General features: G+C 38.7%; 1 protein-coding gene across 5 annotated transcripts in view; it reads left to right on the plus strand.

Moving 5' to 3' along the window:
• The window catches only part of CDK14 (cyclin dependent kinase 14), a 296,945-nt gene that overhangs the window by 85,500 nt on the left and 185,651 nt on the right, over nucleotides 1-25,794 (plus strand). For all 5 annotated transcript variants that reach the window (XM_088533551.1, XM_088533554.1, XM_088533553.1 and 2 more), the window contains one exon: nucleotides 8,462-8,541. In XM_088533551.1, coding sequence (XP_088389677.1) covers nucleotides 8,462-8,541 — 80 coding nt within the window. The remainder of the gene's footprint in view (nucleotides 1-8,461; nucleotides 8,542-25,794) is intronic.

The following is a 25,794-nucleotide window of genomic DNA, read 5'->3' on the forward strand; positions in this document are numbered from 1 at the left end:
GGTTAAATGGTTTGAAAACACATAGCTGAGGAAATCACATAGAACCATTTTTCAAGATTCCTTTCCCACGCTAACTTGGAGATGTACAAAATGTGCTGATAATTTTTGATGGCAATTATATTTAAGTTGACAAACATGTGCCTCAGGAAACGCTGTTGAAAATTGGCATTGCTTAAAGTCAAGACAGGTTTTCATATTAAAAAACTTTTAATTATGTGGGTTTTTTTTCAGAGTTTAAGGCCTTTCCTAATTTTGATACTTGTATTAAATTTTAATCTATGATCCACTGGAGTTGATCATGCAGTCAATGAATCCTTGAATCTGTTCAATTCAGTGGGAATTTCCAGGAACACAACATAGTAGAAAGTTGTTTTGAAGGTAGAAAGTTGTTTTGAAAGTTGTTTTGCCATAGTAGAAGTTGTTTTGATTTTATAGGTTCATTTGCTGAAATCTTTATCTCTCTATTCATATTTTTTCTAAATATCTGCACCTGATTTATTAAATGAAGAGTATTTCCGTCTGTTAAATTATTTCCCCTTGTTGATCATTATGCTGGAAGAAAAAAAAAAACATGATCCAAGTTTACTGCTTGAAAAGATTAAAAGATGCATATTTGCCAACAAAGATATCAAACCAGCCATTCCAGACCTGGAGTTCATAGTAGTGTGTGCTGTACCTAACAGTAAGGGTAGGTCTGTCTTTTTAGACTTTAGAGCGGGACCACTGATACTAAACCTCTGTCTTCCGATTCTTCCTATCAACAATTCTTCTGATTCTTCCTATCGACACCCATCTGAAGGTGACAGAGCCCTGGAACAGGCTGCCCAGAGAGGCTGTGGAGTCTCCTTCTCTGGAGATCTTCCAAACCCACCTGGATGCCGCCCTGTGCCCCGTGCTCTAGGTGTCCCTGCTGGAGCAGGAGGTTGGACTAGATGATCTCTAGAGATCTCTTCCACCCTCATCTATTGTGTGATTCTGTGATTATTTTGCTGTTTATTTAAGGAGTCGTGGTAGTATCCCTGCAAAGTCAAATAAATTGGACTAACTCCTCTTAGCAGATGATGGATTTCTCTTTTTGCAGGCAACTACAAATGATTCCTTGGAGTATGAGGATGCTGTTGAGTGTACAGGATTGAATTATTGACAAAAGCGGAGCAGTCTTCTCTTACATTCGGCTTTTTGTTTACCAGAGAAATAGCCGAACTGCCATTTGTTTCTGCCTGCCATGTGCATTAAGAGGCAAATCTATTTCTGTTCCCATGTTGAACTTCAGGCGTGCGTATTGAAAACTTGTCTTGGCATATTCATTTGATTCTCTTTAAAGTTCATTTCTCAAATTTTGGCTTGTTGCATACCACTGAATGAACTGTATAAAATCCTCACAGTCTGCTTAACACATGCATGGGTTGAAGTTCAGATCTCTCTGAAGAGATTTTTCTAGATTCCCCATTATTGTGGAAAGAGATCTCATAATAACAGAACAGAACTAAATATGCAACACAAGGTTATAGCTTAACTCTTTGCCCCACATACTTTTAGTGGATCTTTGGAGAATGTTTCTGTATTTGAAAGCAGTATGCAGAAAATAAATATTAGAGCAGTAGCATCTTTTCAACTTTTGTATGTACCTTTTTGCAACTGAACTTGAGAAAAAGCTGATTATCTCTACAACCGTGCATATCTTCTTGCTGCTACAGACTCTTGGGGTTCTCTCTTGGGCTTAATTATGAATTCACCTAACTTCCCAGCAGTGGGATTTTACTTGATCTGTGACAAATGAATAGGGGGTGTGAGTCTCTGCAGTGTGGTTAAGAAGGCAGGAACAGCAGAGAGGAGCTGCCTCTAGTCAGGGCCCCCCTTGCCTGGTGCAGTCACACTGGGAGCTTTGCATAAAGGAAAAAAATGTGATTGTGGCAACGTTATGAGTTGGCACAGTTGCCATCGTCTGCCCTCACTTTTCGATTGCTCTTGAAGCCGTAGGTAAGGATTAAAAAGGATTACCTCCCTTAAAGTGACGTGGTCTGTGACTGCTGCTTGCCCGGCGTGAATCTGTGTTTTGAGAAACGGGCCAGTGGGATGTCTGCTACTTCTGCACCTTTGGGATCTCTCTGTGATCTATTTCTTGCTTGCACATATAAATTTTAGTGTGTTAAGGACCTTTGCTAAATTGTGTCCGCTCAAAGCATTGCAAAAATGGATAAAACTCTTACTAGATGCAGTTGACAAAATACTGTCTAAAATCCCTCCCACAAAATTGCTTACTGCCATGACGAGCCGTAGTAAGCTTTAGGACTATCTAGCTGTCTTTGACTGTATTTCATGTATACGCTGATTTATGGCTACTCACAAGAAACAAGTGACTAAGTGTTTCGATTTTTTATGTGCTTATGGAGCTAAATCACCACCGAGGATGACTGACGGTGCTAACTGCTGTTTGCTTTTTCTTTTAGTTGCAGGATTTTTTCCCCTTTCATCATGAACTCCCCTTGGCAGCTTTCACTGTCTCATGTGCGATCTGCTGGAAGTGCTGTAGGTTGCTGGTAGCCCTATGAGCTTGCCATGGTTTTGTCGGTCAGACTGTCTCTTTTTAGTCAGTCCCCTGTTCACTACACGTATGATGTTTTCGTGCTTCCTGAGACATTTCACATGTTGTGACATTCACAAATAACAGATTTTTCATCGTTTGCCCAATTTAGTTAGAATCTTTCAAAATAGTTGTGGTTCATGTTGCCTTAGTGACCTAAATATTCCCAACCTTTTCTTTTCCTTCTTGCAAATTGTTTGTCATTTGCAAATAAAACTATTTTTCTCTTGAAATCATTGAGGAAGTAACGGTATTGATGGATTATGAGGGGCACTTCAGAGTTTCCTCCTTGAGCTTCCTAATTTCTGTTTTTTAACTGCTGTTCTTTCAGTATTTTTGCAGAGTGCTTTTCTGTAATACATTTTGAAGTCATGACATGGGTTAATAGAGGGAATAAATAGATGTTTTTTAAAATCTCTAGCATTATAAATCTTTCAGAAAGACAATAGCTTTGAGTTGAGCTAGATGCCAACTAGTGATAACTAGATGCTGAAATGAAATGCCAAATGGTGGAAATAAAAAGCAGCTAAAGTTAAAACAGTATAGTACAGGAAGTAATTTGTAAATAGTTCTTCTATCTGAAAATAGGTTTAAAAAAAACATGTAAACCTGAAGAATCTAACTAAAGAGTAGATCACTGACTGTATCGATCACTTTTTGTTGATGTCTTTGCATTTAAAGGAAACACTAGGAGATTTTCTATAGGCACACAAAGGAGAACAGCACACGATGCTGGGCTTCTCTATATGTAATTTTAAAACTTACCGTTTTTCATTGAGCCTACAAAGTACTTTAGAAAGGCAGTGGAGCATTATCTCTTGCGACAAATGAGTGGAAACTGAGGAAAGAAAATGCTATTATGTAACTTGCCTAGGATTGTACAGAAAAATGTGATGGGAAAACTGGGATAGACTAAGTTACACTGAATGCAATTCTAAATAGTATGGGTAGCAATTTAATGGCAATGGCATATGTACACGTCACTGACATGGTAGAACAGATGCTGACTGAACAAATTCCCAAACTAAATGTCATTATGCCATGTACTCAGGTACTTCTCATTTAGCCATGGAAAAAATACCTTCCAAAAGAACATCTTAAAGATTGCAAAACTATAGGAGAGGCTGCTGTTCTTATACTGATGTCTTTAAACTCTCCCTGTGTGAGAAATAGCTTTTGTAGGGTCCTAAAAGATGTGAGGTATGTTGAGTAGGACCAGGGCTGAACAGTCCTCTACTTGCTGCCTGTCCCAGGCTCAACAACGTCTCCCCTTTTTCCTTGGAGAGAGAGGGAGTCTGAACAAACCTGTTACCAGGATTTCTATTGCATAGTCCGTGTCACAGTAATCAAGATTCATAAATAAAATGTTTTTTTCTCATGAACTAGAAGCTTCCCTGCTTCGTGGAGATTGGGAGAGCGGGTCCTGGAGGAGCTCTAGAATGTTCTGATTCTGCTTCCCTGTGCTTGGGAAAAGCTGCATCCCTGAGTTCCAGTGACAACACTATTCAATAACTAAGATCCTGTGTAGCTTTTGGAACTCACTGATCTTTTTTTTTTTTCCAGCCCTTGTAAACATTAACATTATGCAGTATCTTTAATCCTTTAGTTTCTTCAAAATAAGGTGTTTTTTAAAAAATGGAGGTTAAAATATGGTTAAAGTCAGAAAGAGAAATTGTTATTCTGTGGAATATTTTGCATACTACAGCTGTAGCAGAACTGTAAATATATTCTGTAAATTTTTGACATGAGAAATACAATATAATGAATTTTTACACATCTTCAATGTTAATGACTTAAGGAAGTGTTTCTCCTAATGTGATGTTATTTACTCTTTGATGGAATTGTTTGAGGTGACTAAACTGACAGTGAATTTGTTCTGTGAAGTTTCCTTCAAAGGAAAATTCTGTCAAAGCCAGTTTAGACCACTGCCTGTTTTGCATTTTAGAAGTCTGGAGTGTTAGTATAACTGCAGACTGTATTTGATTAGGTGTTTTCTGCATTTGAAGACCATGCTTTGTGTTTTCCCTGTAAATGAGTATAAAAATTAATGACTTGAAATAAAGCATCAGGAATACATGCACCATGGCAATACAATCTGTTTTTTTTTTCTTTGAAGAAGTCTTCTCAAGCTCAGGTCTTGCTAGGGCTAGGAGCTAAACCTCAACTCCAGCCAGCAATAAAACTCTATACAATATTAACAGATTGAAATCAGAGAGGCAGTTGTTCTATTAACTGAATCCTTTAAGTATATTATATTTATAAAATGTATCACATCTAAATTTAGCCGAAGGACTTGTGAAGAGTATGTTAATTTCATCCTTTTTCCTCTATATGGCATTGTCAGCATTATCCCAAGGAAAGCCAATTAAATCATCAATTACTTTATATTCATCAGTATTATATTTTCTTAATGATGCATGAAAATAATAAATTAATTCTAATCTTCTGTATTTTCTCCTAAGTGGTCATTTGTATCAATGTATTTATTTTGGTGTTGCTGATAGGTGCTGTTGTAGAAAATGTGACACTATTAGAATTTTTATAACATCTGGCTCATTTGTATTTTTTCAAATATACAGATTTTTGCTATATGCCACATAAAAGTCTACAGGGACATTTTTATTTTGTCTATTTTGTATCTAAAGTCTGAAATTAAATAAAGGTATTTAAGTGCCATTAAAATGCTGAATTCTCAAAAATCTATAATCTGTCCCTCAGCTGTGGGTGATTGTTTTTTCCCTAGACAACACACTCCCGTATTGAAGTCACTTTGTGTGATGTTGAAACTTCAGGACTTTTCTCCATTTTTGTATATGTGAGATTTTTGTATATGAGAAAGGAAGGTGAGATTCAGAGAGAAAAGAAATCTTTAAGTTTGGAAAGGGCAAAAGCTTGTAAATTAAAACATAAGGAATATTGTAATCAATATTATCCCTGATAGAACTAATGAGGAGGTTGACAAGGATGGGGGGAAGCTGCTGGGATCAGTGAAATCCTTGGCCACGTGAAGGGTGTTGTTTGGAGATGCTCCGTGGCTGTTGGCTTTGGGCAGGGGCAGGTGGGTCAGTGAATCCAGGGTGTCAGACTGGGCAGCGGCGCTCGCCCGTCACCATCGACAGGGCTGGCTGCCTCTGTTGGGAGAGGAACAAAAGTACAGAGCGCACCTAGAGAGCTCTGGAAGAAAAACATGAAGCATGGCAAGAGCTTTGCCTGTCTGTTCACTACTGAAGGACACCAGGGGCAAATTCCAATATGTTCTGTTCGCTACTGAAGGACACCAGGGGCAAATTCCAATATGTTGCAGAACTAATTTTGCCCATGTCTCACTTTTCTAAGTGTTGTTTCTAAGGCAATTGCTACATTATTTGGGCAAGTTACCACAAGATTCAAGGCATAATATCATGACATAGCTGATGTGATTTTGCGGCTAGCTTCTGCACAAATACATGGTCCCAGTTCTTCCTCTCATTCTATTTCTAGTATTTTTTCTTTTTTTACATTCAAAATGTGAAAAATGCTTTCTGAAAAATGCTGTTGTAGGACAGAGGCAGAGTGTGTGGCAGGGATTTAGCAGGGGTAAGTACATACCCAGATGCTGCAGCCATTAGCTCATCTGAGCAATATCATGTAACTGCAGCCTGAGATAGCACCAGTGGGAGAAGAGTTGAAGGGTGTGGATGTGCCCTTCTGTCCCTATTTACTGATGATATTTAGCTTCCCTTGTCTCCAGATTTACTATAAGAAATTCTCACATTTGTAGAAAATGAGCTGAAGAAACAAAGGTTTGGGGAGGTAAATAATACTAATAGGGGGAATGCAATCCCAGAGAAATACTTCTTGAGATTAGTTCAGTCATTTTAATAGTATTAAGAGTTGCCCTGATGGCTATCAAGATGGTGACAGCTACTGATGTGGCGGTTTTAACTAAATGGCACAGCCCACCACATTATCTGTTTAAGAACGCTGTGTAATTTTGCATTCATCAAAGTCAGTTGTATACTGTTGCTATTTGTGTTATATTTTGTTATTAATAGATCAGTGAAATGTAGAATTTTGGATTAAGAAAAGCATAATCCTTATGTCTCTGCATACTACATGCCAGTCTCTCGAACTGTACTGTTCCACATGCTAAATCCTTGGTGCCTCTTCGGTCTGCTTTCTCCACCATCTTCTGCATTGGCTTAACAGAATGGAGTGAATAGAGATCCTGTTCTTGATCTGCAAAACCATCTTGTTTTTCCTCATTTAAATCCTTCTTGCAGTTATTTCATAAATTGTAAAAGAACCAAATTATTGAGATATCTAAATTACTTTTATTTACATGATAGGCAGGTCGATTTGAAAACTACAGATCTATGTGAACCTAACATCTGTCATCAATCTTTCTGCTTCTGCTTTCGTTATGGTTTATGCTTATATCTGTGTGTGACATAAAGTTACTGAGGCAGGGTTTGTTTTTCCTAATGCCAGAAGAAGTTTGGTTGGAGTCTCAACAGAAATAAATATAAAGCTGTCATAAGGGGAAATTCAGATAATCCTCTAGGAATAAGCTGATAATTCCCTGCCAACAGTGACTGGTGGCCTGAGACTTGAGCTGATTCCAATCAGAAATATTATGAATGGCTGGAAGGTGATAAGTAAACTATCTTTTGATAATCAGGCTCTCTAAGTTGTTTACAGAGTCATTATAATGCACTGTACAAGTCTGATGAGATTCCGGCAATAGAAAAAGATAACCAGAAGAAGATGTACAGTAGCAGTCTTGTCATTGAACTTGTCCGACTGCAAAAATAAAAAGCTTGAGGGAGAAGATGAAGTCAAACTTAGTAGATGTCCATGTCATCTTCCTTTCAAAACAGAGTATACTCCTAGGGTTCAGAGCAATAGGGAATTGCCCCCCTTCCCCAGGAGTGTGGAAGCTCCATGGTTTCCCTTGGACTCTGTGGCTGTAAGGGCTAGCAGGAAGAAATTTCAGTAATGATCCTTCTTATTTAGCAACTGTATTTTGCCCTTTCAGGAATCCCCCATTCTTTTCATATTTGAGGAGTCAGTTAGAAGTGCAGAGATACAGGTTTGTTCTTGAGGAGGGTAATCTCTATCAATTTTTATACCTCATTCGGTTATTGGGGAGATTTTATTTGGATAAATTGGACCAACTGTTTTTTTTCTGTGAGGCCTTGAATGGGGAGAATGTATAGTGAAGGTTTGAATGCTACTGGTGAAGTCAGCCAAGTAACGTTTGAAAGGAAATTGACCTTGGCTGCGAAGTTTCGTCTCTTGGAGTACAAAGTATTTTAAATCTTATGAATGAGACTCATTATAATGTAAAACTAGCCTGGGCTGGGAAGTAAAGAATGTACATTAGGAACAATCCTTCTCTGAAGAGAAATGATCAGAAAATGACCTGACAAATATTTCTCGTCTTCCATATCCTTAGCTTTTGGAGAGCAATAGTTACAGGAGGAGGAAGATAATTGATATAGGTGTGCATAAACTCTCAAGTAGAATAATTGATGAAAATTATATGCCTTTTTTGTTGGAACAATTTGATCAATTAAAGGACAGATGCATTAAAACCATATTTTGCAATGTGATACTCCTTAACAAAGCTTCGATTTAGTGCTGTGATAGAAAGGAAACAGACTGACTCACAGAAAACTGAGATCATTTCTTGGATTGCTTATGAGTGTGAAAATATAAAGTTGACATTATGGAAGTCATGAAGTGTTTCTTGCAGCGCTATAAATGAATCACTGACATTGACAGGAAAAAATTGGATAAGTACATGATGGGAAACAAGCTCTATTTATAAGAAATACTGTTTCTGCTTTAATTTTGTTTTTTATTTCTCCTTCCCCTCCCCTCTTTCTTTCCCAGGGTAAATGGGAAGCTCGTGGCACTGAAAGTGATTAGATTGCAGGAAGAGGAAGGAACCCCATTTACAGCTATCAGGGAAGGTATGCACTCTCATTTAATGATTATACATGTGCTTTTTTAATTACACTGCTTTCTCATTTCAGTGGCATGCTATGGTGAATAGCTTGAGAATTCCAATTACACAGTTAAGTTCTCTTGTTGGCAGAAATGTTGGTGCTCCAGAAACAAAGCTTTTCTTTGGTGTAGGGGCTCTTGTCAAATATAATGGCACTCTGCCTTTGCATTGGCTTGCCTTAGGTTTACTAGACAAATAAGTAGGTAAGAGCATGTGTGAGTTTAAGGTGGGTGTGAGAAGCGAGGAAGGAGCTGATTGTGTCATACTTATTGTCTGGAGGCAGTACCTAAAGTAAAGGGAGATGCATGCTTTTCATATGCCTGTGGCCTGAAGAAAAGAAATGCATTTCTTGATTGAAGGCCATCAAATGAGCAAAAGGATCTGGAAAGAAAAAGTACAGGATTATAAAAAGCTTATTGGCTTTGTGTGGTTTGGGTCTAGATTTTGTTTCCCCAGGGAGCCTGTCCTGCATGGCTTGGGCATGGCTCTTGCCTAGCTCACAGTGAGATGTCCGTCACGCTTTCTGCTCCGCTCCACTTATCCTTCCCTGTCACCCCTTCCGTGTTCCCTGGTGACAGCTGCTTTATCGAAGCCTGGTGGCCTCAAGCTGCTCTGCAGAAATGTGGTTTGTGCCTTCTCTGCATGGGCCTCCTGTGGTAGAAGGGACTGGAGAGGAGCTTTGGTAGAGAAATCATAAATAATGTGCCTTTAGGTCACTGGTTTGAAATCAGCTGAAGTTGGTAGTGAGCTAAAGTTCTGAGTCTACTGCAGATAGTCAGGTACTTTTTAAAACTAGGTTGACGGAACTGCAATTCCTGAAGTAGGGAAGAGCCAACAGCATGTCAGAAAGTTGGTCCACAGCACAGATCCTTACGCCGAGAGTGCCATGGGCACCCGAGCCAAACACCCAGTGGCTGCAACTCCAGGCGAGCTTGTGTTGCCCTTTCTGTTTTAAAGAGGCCTCTTCCCCAAAGAAGAAGGGGGAAAAGCCAATTTATGAGGGAATTTCAGCAGTTCTTCTGTATTGCTTTGTTGGACTAATAGGTTACTGGATGATGTCACACGTTTATTCATAATGATATATATTTCATCTGTGAGTTGTCTGCCCCTGCAGCTGTGCCATGATAACGAGGTGTGCACAGGGTTAGGAGCACAGCTAGCAATATTTGTAATGCCAAGTTCCGGGCTTAACAGCCTGTGTTTCCAATATGTTTGTTGTTTTGCAGGTTTTTCAGTTGATCTGATACCGACTTAATAAGTAGATAGTAGATTTTTTTTTCACCTCTTTACTGACACTTAAAAGGTTTTTTAATGTGAGCTTGGTCTCATTATGTGAGCTGGGATGAGAGAACCTGTCATTATTTTTTTCCTTTATATACAGTTTGTGATGTAAGCTCAGTATCCTTCAGAAGAAGTAAAGGAGATTTCCCTCTGATTTTTATTTAAGTTATAAAGGCATTATTTTATGAAAGTATATTTCATGCTATCATTGGAGAAGTTCTGCTTTTGACTTTAACTAGAGTGCTATAGTTGAAATTGGTTAAAAATCCTTACTTAATGTTAGTAAAACAAATGTCTGATCTAGAAAGGCTCTTAAAATTATTAATTCATATATACAGATGCACGTCTATATAAAATGTATGAAGATTGTGGTGTCATATGTGATTTTACTTGCATTTAGATGCATGTGTTGTGTTTTCAGGTGCACATCTAAATAGGCTGCGGCTGACAGACTAGATCTGGCACTTGATCCAAAACATATTACATTAGTGAGAGTTTATCTCCTAACTTCTGTAGGCTTTTGGTTAGGGACCTAACTCAGGTTATGTTTTTTTTTTTTTTTTTTTTGTAAATGCAATCCTGCCTTCCGCCTAGTGGAACTTTACACACATCTGCAGGAGCTATCAGTAGAAATATGGTTTTGTGTGTAGAAGTCGGACATGCATGATGTATAAGATGTGAAGGAAAAAAATTATTTCTAGATTTGCTTTTTTTTTCTTTGTTTTTCATGACAGTAACAAGTGTCAGGCCCAGAGCAGTAAAGAAGATTACCTTACAAGGCTGGGTTTCAGAAGCTAATCTCCATGATGCTGTGCCAGACCTGCATTAGCTGATAGTAATGCTACCTACAGCTTTGGACTTAGCTGGAAGGGCCGGAGGAAGCTGGAGCTTTCCCCATAGTAGCACTTAATCCATCTTGAACACATTTGGTTCTGTACCGCAGGAGCGGCTGATCTCAGCGGCGTGGCCGGGACAGAAATGCTTGTCTAAGCTCCTGAAGCAGCTCGGAAAGGCTGAGACTGAAAAGCAATCAGAGTAGAGCGCTTAAACTGTTAGGAGATTTTTCTTGATCCCTGGTGGGTAGCTGGCTGGTTCCAGCCTGTAATTTAGATTGGAATAATTAGAACTAGTACAGTGACCTCGTAAGATGAGATCAACTCGTCTGGTAACTCCATGAGTGTTTTCTGCAAGGTAGTGTTGGCCTAATCGAAAAGTGGTTGGGTGTTATCATGAGCCACAGCTCTGCTGGGGCGTTTCACTCCAAAGTCTTTCAGAATGGAGAAGCCGGACAGATTTTGTCTTCGATTTATTCCTTATTTTCTTATTTTCCGTCAGTTCAAGGCAAATTCAGGCAGATCTTTCATTATTTGTAAATTAAAACCAGTGGAAAATAATTGCTTAACATTTCTTAGGGTTCCATGTGTAAATGAGTGAGAGGAAAACAGCATTCTTGTGCTGTGTTCCTGTTGGGGATGTTGTGTGTTGGGAATTGGGGAGGTTGGAGACTGAAATTTTAAACAGTGATCATGCTGAGGGGATTTGATAGCTAGCTGTGTATAGGGAAGCATACTATGACAGCAACAGAATGAGACTCAAAGGAAAGAAAGCTATAAAGGCAAGATATTAAGAAAAGTAGCAAAATGTAGGATTTAAGTATGGAATTTGTGGCTGGGGAAAGAATTACATATTGAGTTGAGACAGAAATGGAAGAAAAGAGTAAAAATAAAACCATAAATATTGATTAGGGAAAAAATAGTAGCAAAGCAATGTAAGGAAAATCATACTAAATTTTAAGCACCTGGTGAGATTTTATTGAGACTTCAATTAAAGTTCCTACTTCTAAAGTAATTGTGCTTTTACAGCAGATCTAGATTTGGGCCATTTATCAAGTCATGTAGATGTGTATAAAAGCAGATACGTGTATATAAAGGCTTGTTTATTAGTGCTGCTCAGTAATAATTTCTTCATTTTCTAGTACCAAATTTAGAGGCAGTCCATGCTGAACATTCTTTGGCCTTGCTCTGTGGCGGTTACACTTACGCTTTCATGCAGTTTACTGGATGTCTCACTGTGCATTCAGTTCACTGAGTCAAGGATAATCTAATTTGCTGTTGAAGATCCATAGATACAGCAGCAAACACACAAAAAAGTAACTAATTGGAGAGGCTATATATTTGCACACACTCGACTGGGTTGAACCTACATGATTTTCTGATCATACAGATGTGCATGATGCCAACCTCGGTCCTATCTGTTTCCTAGTTGTTGCTCTTCTGCCCAGAAAGTGCCTGCAACTGTTGTATCTGATGCAGTAGTGTTTGCAAAAGATTTATACATTATTTTCTCATTTAAAATATATTTTTTTATAAAACAAAGATTAGCAAATTAATAGAAAATTATTGTTTTTCCGTGTTAAGTGTAGTTGTGGTTTAGTCTTTTAACGTAACTGTCAACCATTCAGAAGTGTTTTTAGCAGTAGACTTGTATGTTACTAAGAAGACTGTAACCAGCAGAAAAGTTTATTGACCTAAAGTGTATCTATCTCACATGTTTCACTCTCCTAATTTCCTGTAATACCAAATTTTCTGCTAGGTTGAATATTAAACTGTGTAATAGGTTCTAATTCTGGAAACAGCTTGCTTTATTGGTCCATAGTTACCTTGTTTGATTTCTGAATAATAACATTCCTCAGATCTAGTACGGAATGGATTCCCTTTTTTAGATATGTGGATAACCATCCTTTCGTTTTATGGTGACCTTGCTTGTGAAGTTAACTTGCTCACTGTGTTCCTTTCTTTGGCAAATAAATTATTTCTTCTCCATCCTAATTGTGACAGCTGTTTGTGTTTGGTTTTCACTTTCCTCCCGTGTAAATATTTCTGCCCTCTTTGCTCTGCTTGTTTTCATTTACTGTTATTAATAAAACTCTATTTTAGTGTTTTAATTTCTACTAATATTTTATTTCTCGAGACTTTTTCAAGCTCTAAAACAGGTGTGTTTTGGAGACATTTTTATACATCACCATTTAAATGTCATTACTTTCTTTTGTTCTCTTTTTTTTCTCTTATTATTTATTTATTTATTTACTGCAATTAATATGTATTTGTACCTATTTGTAGTTTAAATTTAAAAGTGTTCAGATCAGAGACTGTCGCTATCTCTTTGGTTTGGTGGTTTCCCAGATAATAGTTTTTCACCTAGTCCAGAGTCAAAGACATTACCTTAATACCACATATAGGTAGGCGAAAAATAGCCCATAAATGTTCTAGAAACAGACTCCTGTCCTGCATTGTAACATTCCAAAGAGCAGAATAAATTTCTTTCTTTATCTTAAATCTTTTAAGAGAATTTCCGTATCAGTGCTGAATTATTTTGTGACTTGTGGGAGAGAACTGAATGCATCTCTTGGCTGTATAGAAGAAGGGCATGATAGATGCTAAAATCTTGTCTAGAAAATATCTTCAGAGATCTCCAGTAGTGTCAGGCCTCTTCCATCCTTGCTGGTGAGGGCTGTGGAGAAGAGTCAGCTGCCTTGCTGTTACAGCAATGTTTCTGAGGTGAGAGCTGCTAATACAAGACCAAGAGATGCTAAGGCTCCAGCGCTCCTTTTGCCATCTTCCCTTCTGGGTGCCCCACGGCTTTACCTTATTACTCCACAGTGAATTGCTCTAGGGATTGTTGAAAGAAAACCAAGAGAGTTCTTCCCTAAGTGAATGTGTATGATTTATTAGTAAGTATTCCTAATATGTGCAAAATGGAGTGAGGAGGATGGTGCCGGCCTCTTTCCAATGGTGGCCACCAATAGGACTAGAGGAAACGGCCGGAAACTGAAGCATCAGAAGTTCCACAGGAACTTAAGGAAAAATTTCTTAACAGTGAGGGTGACAGAGCACTGGAACAGGCTGCCCAGAGAGGTTGTGGAGTCTCCTTCTCTGGAGATCTTCCAAACCCGCTTGGACACAGTCCTGTGCCATGTGCTCTAGGTGACCCTGCGTGTGCAGGGGGGTTGGACTAGATGACCTCTAGAGGTCCCTTCCAATCTTAAGCATTCTGTGATTCTATGATTCTATGACTGCTTTGTAGGAACAATATTGCATGTGCTGTAAAGCATCCCCGCTTTTATACTAATCAAGAGAAATAATCTGTGTTCCTAAAGAAGGACTGCCAGGATTTAGGTTTCCATTCAGCATCTCTCGTTCTTGTGGCCTCAAGTGGCATCATTACCTGAAAACAGCAGGGGAGCTGCTGCATGTGTATGCCAGTTCAGTGATGTTTGATGAATTTGTAGCATTGTGATTTTGTAGCAATTTTGAGTCAAGAAATAACCTCACGGCGCTAGTTAGAGGAATGGTGGTGACAGGTCTGTATTCGCTGTATCAGATCAGGTCGGGAAAGTTGTGTGCTTGTAGGTCAAGGGCACAGGGAAGCAATATCTGCCTGTTTAGAGAGGAGCTGCATCTGCTGTTAGAAGTTAAACATGAAAAATGCAACTGGAATCCAGTCTCTGTCTGCCAGTAAGGAATAAATTATTCTTTGTTCTATTTAAAGCTTAATGAGCCTCTTTCAAAAATAAACCCGTTCTTCCTTTTTCTGCAGTGCTTTCTTTCTTAAGAAACTTAATGTCTGCTTTCTTTTAATGATGGGAGGTGGTAAGACTTTCACATTTCCTTCATGAAGTCCAGTAAAAAAAACAATAAATTTGCATAATTGAGATGTCCAAAAGCTTGATATACATCTGGCTCCACAGTCTTCTGGAAACTAAGAAATATGGTAAAGATTATGGTGGAGATTAGGTTATTTTAAGTGTGTATCATAGGAATTAGGATAGGGGCTTGGTAACTGTATGTTTTGGAGTCTGAGGATAAGTTTGCTGTCCCTAAAATCCACATTGCTTTGGAGCTCTGAGGTAAGAAAGGGCAGGAGTTTGGCTGTAGCTTTTTCATTGCCTACAGAGCTGGCAAAGCTAGTGCCAACGGCAGGCTAAATAGCTACAGCTCAATTAACTGTAAAGTCCCTGCAAAGCCAGTGCAGCTTGTAGTGACAAGAGCTCTGTTTTTCAATGCTGTTAAAATTAGAACATGCAGGCCAAGAACCCTTGGGAAACTTTGCCACTGCATATTTAAGGTCAAGAAGTATTCAAAGGTAAAGCCCTTTCTCATCTCTTTTTGTTATAGGCATCCATGCAGTTTTACCCAAAGTGTGTGTTGCCTGAAAATTAATGGGAATATAGGGTTTCCAAGTCAGGATGAGTTGGGCTTTGAATACCAAAGTACAGTTAGAAAAGGAAGGGGTGTTCTTTATCCCTTGGAAAATGGAGCCCGCTTTTAAAATTCCTTATGCTTTTGGATGTTACGTATTTTAGATATGCTTTTAATGATGTGGATAAGTATGTCATTCTTACTGAAGAGTAGCCTTAAATTTTTGGAGCATTTATGAAGGGACCGCTTCTTTGATGGCTCCGTTTCTTGACCACATTGCACTTGTGCTTTTTCTTGCATGTACATTTGCATGCATTTGCTTACGCCTGAGAGAAACATGTTAGATCCTCAGCTATGTGGGGCTCAGAAGCAGCAGGAGCTTTCATCTTTATTCCTCTTTACCTCCTGCTGTTCCCTCCAGCACCGACTTGCTGCTAATTTCATCCCCCCGTCAGCGTTCATCTGCTTTTGTTTGAAAGCAGGTGGGGTGACTGGCTGAAATAGGTGAACTGGATTTCTGCTTGCCTCAGATGAAAGTGGGAGAGCGCTTAGGTTTTCCAATCTCACTCGAATACAGTGTGAGTGATTACAGTGATGTTATAGTATATCACTTTGCAGCCTGCCCATATTGTGCTGTGTTTCTTGCTCCGTTTCTGTGAACTGAACAAAAGGTACCCTTTCACGCAGGGTGCTCCGAAATGGTAGGGACTGAATAAGTGTGTCCTACTTTTTTCTTTGTTCCTTACTATTCATAGGCTGACTATAGACTTTTTCTTTTTCTTTTTCTTTTCCTTTTCCTTTTTCTTTTTCTTTTTCAATATCCTATAGCATGTTACTCCAAATCACAATTAAAAATCCTTTGGAAGAGTTGGGATTACATAAATACAACATAAATGAGGGTATTTCCCCTGGGAATCATGCTTAAACATTTTAAATAATTTCGTGAACTCTCATCACATATGGGAAAAGTCTCACATGCTTTTCTGAAAAGTACAACAGAAAATTCCAAAATATGCAACTTCTTAGAGCTAAATATGTTTCTCAGAATTTTTATTTATTTTTTTTTTCCAGAATATTTTATCTATAGCCTGTTTGAGATAACACATGGCTGTTTCAACTGAATCCTTATTCAGTACTTTTTGAAGTGCAAACTATGACCTTCTGGCCTTTGTTCTTGGGTGCCATTCAAGAAAGAAAAGAATGTGGTGACACTTCAGGGATTTATGGTGGATTTTTTGTTTTTTTTTTGGTAACATCATTGTACTGTCAGGAATCTTTTTCTTATCCTTGTTATCTGTTATTTTCATAGTAGGACTTTTGGACTATGCCTGACATTGCTTGAAGAAGTTGCCTGTGCATCTTCAGTATTTAGACAGAAGATGTTGAATAAAGGATCTTGTGCTAATTCCAAGGCTAAAAGGCTACAAATCTACTCAATTTTTAGCCTAAGCTACCTCAAGAAGACAATCTGCCCATGGTGGCTGCTTTGCCCTGCTCTTCTATTCTGAACAGATATTTTTGTTCCAAAATGCTTCTCTTCACATTTTTAACCTAGGCTTCTGAACTGTTTCCTTATGGATTTTTCTGGTCCCCTGTCCTCCCTGCATTATAGGAAGGGTAGAAAAATCTGACAGTTAGAGAATATGGTGGGTAAGACAAGGTGGGCAATGCTTTTGCCATACATGGCTATGAGCTGTGTAACTCCAGGTCACACAGAACCCTTCTGCAGCTCTCATGGCTTTCTTGTTTAAGTGGAAATGGGAAAGAGTTAGTCTTTCCATGCCATATGCAGATTTAACCTCTTTTTATAGCATATACTACCACCATAAAAGGTAAAGCACAAGTTAATCCTGCTCAGAATAGCATTAGCTTTTCCCCCGTGACCGTATCCCAATCAGAGGTGTACAAATACTGTCTGGAAGTCGATGTGTGCAGAGATGCTAGTCAGAAGTGGCATCTCTGCTCGAATCGTTCAGGGACGCTAGGAGAGAGGCCTTTCAATTGCCAGTCTGAGGCTTTCTGGGAATCCATGGCCACCTGGTAGAATAAAACTTTGATACAAGTAGGTCTTGAGGCAAAGAAATGCCTCCAAGACCTAGCCTGTTCTTCAAATTGGTTTTCATTTGTTACATTTCCCTTGTGAGAAAGGAATAATCTGAGCGACAATACCGTTTAGCTTTGTGATTAAAGTGGTGACTTTAAATCCACACAAAGACATTTGTCTTTGTCAAGGTCTTTTTGAGTACTCTCTACGTGTGTTTTTTTTTTCTCCCTGCTGCTGTGTCCTGAATTTCCAAAGTATCAAAACAAGTTTCAGTGTCTGAAGCAACTGAGTTAGCTTTAGTTTTCTCCTTAGGCTTTTGTGTATGTTAAAGTAATAGGTGGCTAAAGTGTTTTAGCAGAGTTGATCTGAGTTTCAAGTAACTGGAAAATAAGGACACGGGCAGTTGTCTGATTTCCCTGTGTGAACCTTATACTCTCTAACATATATACATATACACACAAACCTACAAATATTGTATTTAATGTATACAGCTGGTTTCTGAATTGCCCAAAGTACTTTCAAAGCATTTTGAGACTTCAGATAACATCTAGGAGCTGATTTTTTGTTTGCTGTGGCATGCGATGTGTGGAAGACTCAGGTGTTCATAGGGCATATTCTTAAATGACTTAAAGGAAATGCATTGCTGCTTTTATAGCTGGTGTGTCACACACGCACACATACAATGTCTTGTCTGTCTGGTATAAAATGTGGAAATAATGTAGAAATATGATTTGAAACTGCTGTTTTTTTAGAGTTGAGTATAACAATGAAGGTGTGCATGTGCTGCTGATATATTAACAAAGCCACCTTTTTTTTTCTCTGTTGTAGTTCTTGCTTTTATCTCCATTTCACAGCATAACTGTATTTTTCCTCTGGAAAAAAAAATGATCAAAGTTGGTTTAAATTGTGTAAGTAAGTTCTTTATAAGCAGGTCTTCAAGTTAAGCAACATAATTAATCCCTTTCCAAACACATTCTGCCTTAATATTAAAAGAGAAGGATCCTTATTTGCAAATGACAGGGCTATGCCTTTCACAAAATCACCAAGTTGAGGTTGGAAGAGACCTCTGGAGATCATCAAGCCCATGTGCCCGCTCAAAGCAGTGTCAGCTAGAGGAGGTTTCTCAGGACCATGTCCAGTTGGGATTTGAAAACCTCCAAGGATGGAGACTCCACAGCCTCTCTGAGCAGCCTGTTCCGGTGTTTGACCATGCTGACAGCAAAGTGCTTCTTGTGCTCAGTCAGAATTCCCTGTGTTTCCGTTTGTGCCCACTGCCTCTCGTTCTGTCACTGGGCACCACTGTGTCCTTTTTACACACTCTCCTCAGATATGTGTGTACATGTCTAACATCCTCCTGAGCCTTCTCATGTCCCGGTGGAGTAGCCGCAGCGTGCTCAGCCTCCCAGGCTTTCGCTCATCTTTGTGGCCATCGCTGGACTCGCGCCAGTCAGTCCATGTGTGCCAGGGAGCCCAGAACTGCATCCAATACTCCAAACGTGGCCTCGCTAGTGCTGAGTGAATGGGAAGGATCACCTCCCTTGGCACAGTGGTAATGCTCTTCCTTGTACAGCCCAGGGTGCTCTTGGTCTTTTCTTGCTGCAAGGGCACATTGCTGGTTCCTGTTCAGCTTGGTTTCCACCAGAGCCCTTCTCTGCAAAACTGCCCTCCTCCAGCTGGTCAGCCCCAGCCTGTGCTGGTTCATGGGGTTATTCCTTCCAAGGTACAAGGCTTTGCTGCCTGTCTCTTTGGCTGAACGTCACGAGGTTCCTTTTCCATTTCTCCAACTTGTGGCAGTGTCTCTGAATGGCAGCACAACCTCTCTCAGCAACTCCTCACAGTTTTGTATCACCTGCAGACATGGAGAGGGTACGCTCTGCCCCATCATCCAGTCATTAACGAAGACCCGGAGCAGTACTGGACCCACTGTTGCCCCCTGAGTGAACACCAGTAATGACTGGCCGTCCACTAGAGACTGCACCGCTGGTCACAACCCTCTGGGCCCAACAACTCTCAGATCCTTGTCTTTTTATCCAGCCTATACTTGCCAGGTTGTCTATGAGGGTGTTATGGGATACAATGTCAAAAATCTTACTGAAATCAAGATAAACAACATCTGCTGCTCTCCCCTTATCCACCAGGCCAGTCATCCTGTCACTTCAGTCGTGTTCAAGGCTGCCATGTTGCCCAAGCAGGATTTTCCTTTTATCCATCCATGCTGACTAGTTTCCAGTATTGCTATATCATCCCCAGGAATCTAACTGGGGCCCACTGGTTTGTGGTTCCCTAAATCCTGCTTCTTACATTTCTTGAAGGATGTTAGCTTTCTTGTAGTCCAAAGAAGAGGCTTACCAATTGCAAGAAGTATAATATATATATATGTGTGTGTATATATATATACACACTAAAAGAGAAGTATACTGCAGGACTTTGCTGCCTCTTATTCCCACTTTCATTATTAATCATTCTGTTCTCCCCTTAAGCATATAATACATCCAGGGGAATAAAAAAAATCCTAGTGTGGTAAAATACAACATTCAGATTGCAATACTTTGCTTAACTTGTTGAGCTTGAATTGTTCCTAAACTTTGAAATGCTTCATTAATATTTTCAGTACTCTGCATATTGTACTGCTGTGAAATATGACAACAGCCACTAGAGTCTACAAAAAGCACACCCTGAAACCTTTCTATCACAGGAAAAAAACCTTTCAGAACAGTAAAAAACAGTGTCAGCAAATACATCTTTTATTGAAATGGTATATGGGATAAAAAAGCAGACAAATTGCCTCGGTCTTGTTTAGTGTTTCTTTATGGGTTGGTGTTTTCTTTGGCTTAGCTGTTGCTGGATACTGTAGGCTCAGGTGTCTGGGTCAGGCAGTTCTTTAAGGAGATGGTGCTTTTTGTTTGTTTGTTTGGGTGTTTTTCTGTTTTTTTTTTTTTTCCTTTGGCTTTCATAATGTATTGCAGACATTTAGGTTCTGTTTTCCAGTTTTGACTCAACTAGGACATTTATCATTCAAGCCTCCAGCTTGCCAAAAATAATACCTGAAAAAAAATATATCAAGTTAAAATACATGCTTTGTAATGGAATCTGTTCTTGTAGCATGGATGGAGTTACTGCTTTCAGGCTTTATAATCAATATGAAGAGAATAGCACTGCAAAATTAGAAATTGACCTTTACTGTCTTTTTAAAGCAATGAGAATGAACATTCCTATTATTTTACTTGGCAACATTCCTTCCTAGTAAGCAATATAAGAAAGAAGCTGATAATTTATTGCATTTTTCTGCAGAGATGAAAGGGAACTGGATGGTTCAGAGGCTGGTAATAGGATATCATGACCTTCCACCTCTGCCCCATTTATGAAAATACAAGCCAAGATAGTGATGTCTACAAGTCACCAATATGGCATGTACAGCTGTAGAATCTGTAGCTGAGTAGTTTCTGCATTTTTAAGATCTGAGACACTTTTCACAAAGTTCAACAGCTTCTCAGGGGACAGCAGATTCATCTGGAGCCAGCTGAAAAATGAACTTAGGAAGCCTTCTAACTGGGGCCATGTTAGCTGTACTAAACTGAGTGGTTTGTATCATCTCTGCCCTGCTCTAGCCTGTTTATCCCTGGGTACTCATGGAAGTGGCCAGCAGATTCAGAGTTCCTTTAACCAGTGCAAAAGTGGCACCAAGTTTTCTTTGACTGTTGTTTGGGAATGTTAGGAAGAGATTAATGCAAAAAGGATGCTGTGGATGCTGTGGATTTTGCCTTGAGAGTTCATCAAACCTTGAACGGTCATGTGAATTAATTTTAGAATTTCAGTTTTTGCTCTGGAGATCATTGTAGGAGGTTCCTTATACTTTGGTTTTGTCTAAAGGTAACTTGAGCGTAGAATTAGCTATCATCTGAAGCCCATATTGGTTATTCACCTTAGATAACTAAGTAACAGATGCACTCAGGGTTTATTTTATCTTAAATATCAGCTGCTTTTCTCCAAGCAGAAGCAATTGAGAAAGTCGAGAAGGCGGTAGGATTGTTGGTAGGATTGAAGGTGGTAGGAACCATGCTAGTTCTGCAATAGTGTAACAGTGCCAGCATGACTGGCTTCCATCTGAAAATCTATTTCTCCTCATATCCCCTTAACCTGAGAGGATTAAAAGACCCAAGTTGCTAAGATAATTTTAATACAGGTGATTGGAAAAAAAAATCTCTACTTGCAAAATAAAAAGGAAAGCCTAAAAATATCTTGAAGTTCCAGTTTGGAAAAATCTAAATGAACTGCCTTTTACATCGTCCAAATATTTCTAAAATTTTATGTTTGTAATTAGAAAAAAAATGTAATCCGTTATACTTCTTACATGTTTTCCTGACAGACAATAGGATAAAACAAGCATGCACACTCTCTTTCCCTCTGTCTTTTTTTGTTTTGAAATCCAGAATGCATGTCTGCTTTCTGTATTACTGGTGAGAAGGTTTCCATAAAACACTGGATTGTGTGACAGTTCTATTAAAAAAAAGAAAAGCAAAAACTTTGATGCCATTAAACTCTCAGCAAAATAATTTTTTCTTTGATAGAATTTCTTCTAATTCTGCCTTTCAGAGCAAGGCAGTGCTCATGTTGCTGCCGTTAGGAAACTGTCAGTTATTGAAGGGGAATCTAAATAGAAGACTTGAAGCAACCCAGGTCTAAGGCCCATTGATAAAACAGTGTAAAGAACTCTCACACTTTTCCAGACTGCTTTGTTGTAAAGTATTCATGGTCCTACAAGATATTTTTCAATTTGCAATTGCGTGTTTCTTAGGAAATCTTGGCTGTAAAACTGACATGCTTGAAATATTGGCCTTGCATCAAGATTTCTACCAGAATTAACATTGGAATCACTTAAGGCCCTATTCACAAGGCAGAGGACTATTTGCATAATCACAAATGCATTATTTTGCATGTCAGTGAAGAGGCTAAGGACTGTAGCTGCAGTTCACAAAGGAAATTCAAGTGATAGGTATTGATGTGTGTCTGCGCTGCCGGCTCCCAGCCTTCCCCGCACAAATAAGCACAAATCCATAAAAAGGCGGAAGAAAAGATTCTGGAGCGATGCAGTCTCCATTCAAAGCCTGATTACACAAGCTTTGCCTGAGGTAGCAGTGTGGGATTAGAGGGACTTCCCACTCTACCAAATGCGGATAAAGATTGGGGGACACTTTTACAGCTGGGTTCTTGCCTTGCTAGAGGATGGATTTCTTTCTAAAAATACACTTAGTGAAAATTTACGAGATTGAAAGTTATTGGATAAAAGTCTAAGGCCTGTTCTATTGAGGAGGTTTGACTAAGTAACCTGTAAGGGTTTATGTCTGTAGCTAATGGCTTCAAGACATAACACCTTTCTGTCGGATTTGTGGCCAGTGGTCCAAGAGGCTCTTGAATTACGTGAATAACCTTCCTGTCTCACCATCAGCTGAACGAGTCACATTTTGATCCATTTTATGGCTGTTGAGAAAACATTTCATGTTCAAAGAATACCTTAACTGCTGATCAGAGTTCAGGAGCATGAAGCAAATTCTAACCTCTTTGAAGCCCACAGGAAAGCTCTAGACCTTTAGAAAAAAAATCTAGACATCAGTGGATTTTGTTCCTTTTTTTCTTTTTTCTTGTTTTCATTTTTTTTCCCCCCGGAAGATAATTCTATTATGTGTTTGCTATTAAATCAAGTTCTTAGTGAAGCTTAGGTAACTTAAATGTCAGTTCGGCAAAAATACCGGGGATATAGTAACTGTAACTTCAGATTGTAGGAGGCATTTATGAAATTTAGGGGACTCCCTGTGGGTAATGAAAAAAAAAAAACTTCAGAGTTTTTAACTCAAATATAGCTCTGTTAAACTTCCTAGTGTGTTTGGTTAACTTGTTTTGTTAATATTATCATACAATGATTGTAAACAGATATTGTTTTAGCTAATAATACCCTTTCTGCCTTTCTGCAAGTGACTTAAAAATATATTGTTTAAAAGCATTTAAAAAAATATACATATTTCCAAGAATAAGGCTAAATGATGCTTTTGTGATTAATATGGCGGTATGCTAAGTAAGGAATATTTTAAAGATTAATTTCCCCTCTGATTGATTGGTTTTTTCACTACTAATATAAGTACATACAGAGCAATCATAGTATTAGTATCTCAGTTTTGCTTTTTACTCAGCAAAGCTGGACTTTCACTATTATTAACATAAATCATTAGTAAATCAGTGGTTCCACTGGAGTCACTTGTGCCTTTTAAAGTTTTGTTACATGTGAAATTTCCTTGATTACTTTGTGACAGAATCTATTGGTACAAATGTATTTGACTAAAATATTAGTATTTGACTAAAAGAACATCAAGGCATGATATGAAATTCTACCTCATTTTTTTTAGCAAGTTTTGTGACATTTTCAAGTCTCCACTATCTTCCTTTCTAGATAGATGGATTCCTTCTTGGAGTAAGGCCTTTCATCTTTAGTTATCAGCAGTATTAAGTTCAAAATAAATCAATTTAAAGAAAATATTAGCAACTCTTACAAAAACTTCAAGAACTTGAGTTTTAAATTTAATGAAAAAGATCTTGGATAAGTTTTCAGATAAGATCTCAAAAAAAGAAGACATGTTAAGTCTCAAAATAGAAACTTTTTTTCAAAGTATAAACTTTTTCTTTCTTTTTTTTTTCAAAAGTATAAACTTTTGAGTGGCAAATATGATGAAAGGACTGGAGCATCTATTGTATGAGGAAAGACTAAGCGAGCTGGCCCTGCTCAGTCTGGAGAAGAGAAGGCCGAGAGGAGATTTGATCAACATGTTCAAGCACCTGAGGGGTGCATGTAGGGAGGATGGGGCCAGGCTCTTCTCTGTGGTGGCCAGTGACAGGATGAGGGGTAACGGGTGCAAGTTGAAAGATAGGAAGTTTAATCTCCATCATTAATGAGGAAGATTAATGAGGATTATGAGGAAGAACTTCTTCACTGTGTGGGTGGCAGAGCCCTGGAACAGGCTGCCCAGAGAGGCTGTGGAGTCTCCTTCTCTGGAGATCTTCCAAACCTGCCTGGATTCCACCCTGTGCCCCGTGCTCTGGGTGTCCCTGCTGGAGCAGGGGGGTTGGACTAGATGATCCCTAGAGGTGCCTTCCAACCTTAAGGATTTTGTGATTCTGTGATTTTCCCTGTTTTTAGTTTACAGGATAGCTATAGGTTAGAAATATTACTCAGGAGAACGTAAGAGGCGTGGAAATAGAATTCAGAGTGCATTAATCACTATTCCTAGGTTTAATATCCAAAATGCTTTCATGTGATTAGGGGCACATGATGTGACACATGATGGTCTGGCAGTAAGGGGGTATGTGATTTTGTTTATATTCCTTTGGAGCTGTCAACAAAAATGTGGGTTTAGTTCTATATTTATTTCATACATCTAGCTTCAAAGAAGAGTATCTTGGTTTTATGGTTGACTAAAAAGTACGTAAGTTTAATCTTTAATTTATTTTTATTTTTTTAAATTACACAGGACATGAGCACTGTGAAATTACTCAGAGACTCAATCCATGCCTTTGAGACTTATGCTAACTACTTTATAAAAGTTGCTCTTTTGAAATCAATGCCAAATTGATTGGCATTGGCAGAAGAACTAGCTTTTACTAACATCACTTAATAATGCCAAACAAAATACGGAAAAAACACCTAAAGATATTTATAAAGTGTTTCATGTTAGTGTCAACTCAACACCACATCTGTTATGATGTTGTAGCACTTATTTCTTAATTAAGATTAAATATACCTTCAAGATATGAAGACTCAATGATAATTTCTTCTCTAATAAATAGTTCTTCCTAATATAGTGCACATACATAGCTTATCATAGCTGCATTGAAGTTTGGGAGAGAAGTGCATTTTACTGCTTTGTTTATCTGTGGAGATCTTGTCTGTTTGTTTCAAATGTTATCAGGTTGTCAGATGCAATCATCATTCCCAGCTGGGGAAGAAGCTTTTGGATGGTCCTGTTGAAGTCTGGGATCACTTGTCACTGCAATGCTGAGATCTCATTAGAAAAAAATGTGTAGTGTTTCTGTGCCTATTTATGGATTGATCATTCTTTTTTCTGTTTGGGAACATTTTTCTCCCCTTCTGATAGGGCTAGTCTTGAACTGAAGGTGGGAATTTATAGGGAGAATGCTTAGCCTTTGGAGTTTTAGCACTTTGCCACTATTTTAATCTGCATATCTGAACTGAAATATGCAGTTAGGTGTTTTGGAAGTAATCAGTTGATTTTTAGCCAAAAATTTCTGGCACGTATTGGAACAAGGAGTTGGTATTCCTCATTTAGAAATTCCTTCAGAGATGCAGTTTGTTGTTGAGTTGTCTCCAATGTAGCATACACACTTAATTAGTCATTCTAACAGCTGAAGGAAATTCATTAATGTCGGTGGGTACTTGTTTCTGTCCTAATTGCTCTGACCTTTTCCGGGTCAGACTGTGTTCCCTTGACAGAAAAAGCAAACCTGTAAAATCAGATGTTTTTGTTGAAGCCATCCTTTGATTTACTTAGGGATGAGATGATGAGAGCAAATCATCCCATTGCAAATGGCTATGAGGACTTCGTAATGCTCCAGCTGGGCTTTCCTACAGCTTGAGATGTCTTTCCTTTGAGCTGTGGAGACCAACAGTGTGTTTGCTGACCTTCACTAG

Source organism: Tinamus guttatus, unplaced genomic scaffold (genome assembly GCF_059628265.1).
Source record: "Tinamus guttatus ecotype Peru unplaced genomic scaffold, ASM5962826v1 Tinamus_guttatus_pri_ptg000509l, whole genome shotgun sequence".
NCBI lineage: Eukaryota > Metazoa > Chordata > Aves > Tinamiformes > Tinamidae > Tinamus > Tinamus guttatus.